Source organism: Octopus bimaculoides, chromosome 9 (assembly GCF_046866305.1).
Source record: "Octopus bimaculoides isolate indiv1 chromosome 9, ASM4686630v1, whole genome shotgun sequence".
Taxonomy (NCBI): domain Eukaryota; kingdom Metazoa; phylum Mollusca; class Cephalopoda; order Octopoda; family Octopodidae; genus Octopus; species Octopus bimaculoides.
The window spans coordinates 34,286,667-34,293,007 of NC_142936.1; the positions used below are offsets into that span (position 1 = coordinate 34,286,667).

At 32.6% G+C, this 6,341-nt stretch overlaps 1 protein-coding gene across 1 annotated transcript; it reads right to left on the reverse strand.

The window, feature by feature from the left end:
- Window positions 1–466: 466 nt before the first annotated feature.
- On the reverse strand, window positions 467–5,862 carry LOC106871919 (uncharacterized). The gene is made up of 3 exons (XM_014918676.3): window positions 5,294–5,862; window positions 3,736–3,829; window positions 467–1,913 (listed from the first exon to the last, which is right to left on the reverse strand). Exons 1-3 carry the CDS (start codon window positions 5,738–5,740, stop codon window positions 1,885–1,887), a joined length of 570 nt encoding a protein of 189 aa, XP_014774162.1. The 5' UTR covers window positions 5,741–5,862; the 3' UTR covers window positions 467–1,884.
- Window positions 5,863–6,341: the final 479 nt, after the last annotated feature.

Here is a 6,341-nt window from a genome sequence, read left to right on the forward strand (position 1 = left end):
CCTGATACTTGTGAAGATTCTGATTTGATGGGTTGGTGCATAAAACAATGCATTCTTACATGTTTCACAAAAATTGTAATTTTTAGCTGCTGCTCTATTTTTCTCCCCAGAGCTAAGGTATATTGAGACTTCTTTTAAATTATTTGTGTACTTACCACTTTCAATGAAACATTAAAAGTAGTTTGGTTTAGTCTTTCTGGTATGTTTTAGTTACATTATCAAGAAACACTTGGAGCTTGTTATATATTGAGAGCTGATATATACAAAGTAATTCATGAGGTCACTCCCCAGTGCAAAATTTCACTGCGAAAACTCAGCAATAAAACTACAGGGAAATAAAACTACAATATATGTAACACAGTGTATAGATTTATTTATAACTTATTGCTTATAAATGTATTTACAATATTATGTCTTTTTATTTACTTCGGTTTCACCAAGATATACAAACTGCAGAAACAAATAATTCATGTTCATAAAAAAATTTTTTATTTACAATATATCAAAAATTAAATCAATTTCCTTTTGGCAGTGACATGCATTAAATACATCAAACTGTTTGATTTTTTTCAATTTTTTAATAAAGAAATTGTCAGCACTCAGTATCTTTGTGAGAAGGAAAATAATACATAATACTAACTTAACTTCTCTATAAATTTTAGTGAATAAAAAATAGCAATTGTGAAATTAATGTCATCAATAATGTAATCTTACCAACATGCAATTGGTAAACTCAAAATACTTAAATGCTAAAATGGGTATTTAGGTAAATTAAAACATAAAATTTCAGAGAATATATAAATCTGAAAACAAGAAATATATAAGTTCTTTGAAAAAAAAAGGGAATATCTTGTTTTCTATTTTTCTTTTTTACTTTTCTAGTAGCCATTATACAGAGAAATTAAATGATACTTGAAAATTAAATATATATCTTTAAACAAGTAAATGTTCTCACTATTTCTACAAGGAGAGCCAATACTATGTCATTAGATATAGTTCTTTTTTATTCACCTCATCTTTGTATCTTACAGAAAGTGAACAGCTGTTGTGTCAAAAAGAACAGAGTGAAGAGTTTATAGGGAAAGTATCATACTCATTTACACATAAACACCGACATATTTTGATGTATACCTCTTCAATAATAGAAGACAACTGTTGCTGTAAATTTGACTTAGTAATATATGCACAAAACTTTATTATATAAAATAACCTAACAGTCCCTCTTGAATTTTTCTGGGATATACAACTTCCACTCGCAAGTGTTGTGTATTTCTGCAAAGTTCAGATATTGCCAAAAATAGTAATTTAACCAGGACCACTCTTTTTAGGAGCATGTTTTAACATAATGCAATGTGTCCTTCCTTCTTAAGCTCACAGGGTGTAATTTGGTTACTTTTTCTAGCAAGTTGAGCAACCACTCCCTACATGCTAGATAAATCAAACTGGTCACTATAATATCTGAATTTAAATAGAGGAATTTCTTTTAACATAACAAAATGACAGTAACTGGAGCTATCCTAACATTATCAACAAAATATTTATACAAGCACAGTAAGTGTCGCTGCTTCTCATATTAGCAATGCTGCCTACTGGAGTGATGTTTGAAATCAATGAGCCATTCAAAAAATATCATTCTTTATGTCTGTTAATATAATGGATTTGAGACAATGAAAAGTTGTAAAATGACACAGAATGTTTTTGAAGTCTGTATGACTTATTAAAATATGTAAAATGATGATTTCTTTCAACTAAAGCAAAGAAACATATATCAAAGAATTACCCAATATTGTTCATTAAGAAAACTGTTGAAAGACTTTAAGATGAATAATGATGGCAGTGTTAGAGTATGAAGAAAAATTGCTTGACTAATCAAAAAGGTAAGAATCAAACAGCCTTTTCTTTTTCATTCAAAGCTGAAAAATAAAAAAAGTTTTAGATGTTAAATTCTAAATGAAGCTCAAAAATGAAATTAGTTTGTTTCATTTTTCAGAGAAATTTTACAAGAAATATACTTTAGATTGAGTTGGAGGACCACTGACAGATGAAGTCTTTAAAAGTCCATTTGAAAAAAATGCATTAAGTCTGAAGTAATTTAATATAATTTCAAATCTATGAATTTGTGAAACTTAAGATTTCATTATTTTTTTCAACATCAATTTACTCAAGGTACTAAAAAGTTCTCCACTCCTTCTTTAGATGAAAGATTTAAACAGAGAAGTATTTTTCTTCTCTGCAATGTTTGTTTTCTGGGTTGTTAATCTTAAATTTTGCATTTTTATCCAATACATTAACTGAACAGTCTCAATGAACCTATAAAGGTCATGGCACTTTCTATTCCTCTAGATTCAGCAAATATAAAAGAAAAAACATATTAGGACTTAATTAACTAAACCCATATGTTACAAAAGTTTGCCATGATTAGTATATCATGTTTTAGTTTCAAGTTAGACAAAATTCAACAAAAATAGTCTGTAACTGAAAACATTAAAAGTCAAAACTAACTTTCTCTTAAAATATTCTGATCTTCACATTCTTGCTCTATTTCTATAGAATACCAATATGTTCAACCAAAAACCTGTCAGACAACACCTCTTTACTACTTTGAAATTTAATTATGAAAACATTTTATCATTAGTTTAAAGTGTCCTTTTACTTTTCCCTCTAAACTTTTCATAATTTTTTAGGCTTTATTTTATTTAGGGCAATGATATTGATGCACACAACAACTTTAGACAGTTTTGGAGTTTCACTTCATTTATCATATCACCAGCACAAATAAGCAATGAACTATTTGTCACCACATCCAACAATGCCCACCTTGATGCAGTTGATATAACCTTTCATTTCTCTCTAACCTTTCGCAAACATGCTTCATCTACATGCCAAACTTGCAGTGACTTCACGAAAGCATCCTCCAGTTGTAGTGGTGGTAGTAGAGGTATCAATCTTATCTTTTAACAGAAAAAAAAAATTAACAAAACATTACCACATACCTCTCCAAGCATGAGAAGCACTCAGGTAAAGCCCTCATGGTCACTCCAAATGTAGACCTCACTATCACCAAGGATCTTACATGGTAAAAGCACATCCTTAATAGGATGTGAAAACTGGCCCCTCTTTTCAGAGCAGAATATATTTCAGTCACAATAGTTATTGACACTCAGTATGGCTTGACTGAGGGCCACAATGGTATACTGCACTTACATCTAAGATGGTGCTACTGCTACATACAGACAGATCCAGAAAAAGGTCACATAACTGATTGGCTCTGATCCTCAGATTTGCTGTCTCCCCTTTTTATCACTACTATAATGACTCCTGTTTCTCAAAGCTGGCTAGTTTCATACTACCCCACTTGCTCCATACTAACCATTACACTCAGTCCTTCCTTCCAATTATATCATCCCTCTGGAATCTTCTTCCTTCTCATGTCTTTTCTGCAGGTGTTGACCTGCTAGAGTTTAAAAGGAACATTAACAGTATCAAACTCAAAGAACCTATAAACGTTATATATAAACAAAATTAAAACATACAAGGACTTAATCAGTTAACTAAACCCATTCTTTACAAAAGTTGTCTTGATTGGTACCTAATGGTTTAATTTCAAATCAGACGAAATTCAATAAAAAAAATTGCCTGTAACTGAAGATATCAAAGGTCAAAATTAAACTTTTTCTAAAAATATTGAAATTGTTTATAATTATAATTATTACTATTATTATTATCTAAACTTACACTTAAAATTTTTCCAAGGATCTTCTAGCATAGATGGCTTAAAATAATTTGCAATATTATCATCACTGAAAGATCTGCTGTTATTAAAACTGACCTGAAAGTAGAAAAAGAAAATACTTTACAATGCAAGTTCAAGTAATTTGTCCGCCAAATAAATTAGTCACTAAATCCTATGTTAACAAATACTTATTTTTCTTGTTCATAATCTCTGAAGAGCGTGGGGGACAAAAACAAGTGTAAATGTAATGTTCCTACATTACCCTAACCCAGAATCTCTGTGATTAATATAAAACTAATACGTAAATATTTAAATTTTCTGAACAAAAAATCAGTAAATAGAAATTAAGGACTCCCTACTTTTGCAAGCCCTGCGGCACCACAACTGTCGGTAGTAAAAGCTATTCTGTTTTCGTTTCGGTTTTTCATGTGAAGCAACATGTTTTATACATTCCCCATTTCGTTGAATTGCGCTGAAATTCTTCACATGTACTAATTTATTATTTGTCTTTAGTTTAGTATAATTGTACACAGTAAAAGAGTATAATTTTATTATAGAATCTATATAAGGTGACAAGTTAGCTGAGTCGTAAGAGTAGTCAACTACAATGGATGGTGGTCATCGTTCCAGCTCACTAAGCTCTTGGTTCAAATCTCGCCGAAGTCAACTTTGCTTTTCAACTGTTCGGAGTCAATAAATAAAGCACTACTCTAATACTGGAACCGATTCTTCTCTAGACTGGAATTCAAAATTGCAATCTTGTCACGCACTATGTCGTACTGATTTGGCCTTGTCCACAGAATACTCAGCCACTTATATGTTCATTTCACAAGTTAATAGAATAATTGAATGTTAATCATCGAAGCCGACAGAGAATCCACCACTTCCAATATTTTGTTTTCCGAATTCATCCAAGGATCAGTTTGTCTAAAACGTTACAATTCCCATCAAATCACGAACTTTAGTTCAAAAGTACGATCGTAAGGTATAATTTACGAATTTTATTTATTTCTTTTTTCCTATTGCAAGCTATTATTAGTTTCTTCGGACTCTAGATGCCGCTTTTTAAATCCTATAACCACTTGCTTTCTCGGGTGATCTACAATGAATATCAAGTTTCACATATGATTCATTTACATCTACTCACTCGTTCATAATACCTTTCTATGCCCCCCCTCCCCAAATATGAATGGAAAATACACGAAGTGAAACTTCTGACCCCCTAATTGACTGCTGAAGTCAGAAATGTTTGATAGACTGCAAGAAACAGTAAATCGGGGTGAATATAACTACCAAAGCAATACTTATTCGAAGATCTTAAAACTTAATTCTTTGAGTGCGTTCTGTAATTTTATTGAACACTCACAATATATATACACATATATGTACATGTTTGCGCGCGCACGAGCATGCACAACAATTTTTTTCAGTTAAGATTATTTTAAAATAAAGACGAATGCAAAATAAGGTTATAGAGAATTTCCAAAAGATAGTCCTTCTTCTCATTCTTCTTTATAAAAGAAAATGAAACGTCAAAGAAAAAAAAAAGTAAATACCTACTTTAGAACTATAAGGAGTACTGTGACGGGAGTATCTGTCGTTTCTAGTTGCAGGACATCGAGGAATATGACAATTTTGATCTTGTTGGTAATGAGGGTAAGCAGAACGTGGAGGAAGCAAGGGGTTGCGACAATTGTAAGGGGTTGAAATTGGTGAGTTTATTCGATGAGGATGTCTTTGTTGAAAATAATGATTTCCACTACGATTGTCATGTCCAAGGGATCGACTCGAATCAGTGGACGATAGATTAGGACTCGAGGAGCAAAGTGGCGAAACATATGACTGGTTATTTGGTGAAAAAGGCGAACCCCATGGTAATTTTGAAGGGCTTCCTCCGCTTGTAGGACTGTCTCCACTAACAGTACTTGGAACTCCAAACTTATCATCGCTCGATCCACGACTGACGTTAAACAATGCGGGTGAACCCCAACTAGGAGACTCTCCCATGATTTATACAATTATTTTAAGGATAGGTAAATATGATCCTGACAATGATAAATATCAAATTCAATTTGGGAACATAAAGAAATTCACACAACAAATCTAATACTTCCGGGTCCCACGAGTGCGCATGCGTCTATATTATTTCCGTTTATTTTCAAAATGCTGTCAATATTAGACTTTCTCTCTCTTTCTCTTTTGTTATTTTCTTTAGAGAATCCATCCGTCTTCTCCACTCATTTTTCTAGGGAAGTTTGTAGAACAGACATCTCTGTAGGATTCAAACAAAAGTAGCCGTCATTAGACTTGCTGACGGGATTCCCAAGGGTGACCAACTGAAACTATTATCCAACCATTTCGTGCTTGGTCTACCCCTAGGTCTACTGCTGGATGGCTCGGCTTGAAGAATTTATTTTACAATCCTTTTCTGCAGCATTCTAATCACTTGTCCGTTATAGCGGAGCTGTGATCTCTCAATCCATAGAAGCAACGACTCATCTTGTATTGTGTTCGTGGCCTTCACAAATACTGAGACTAATATGACCAACAACTACAAGTTGACGGTTGCAGAAAACAAATGGACAGGGAGGGAATTCCGAAGTCGACG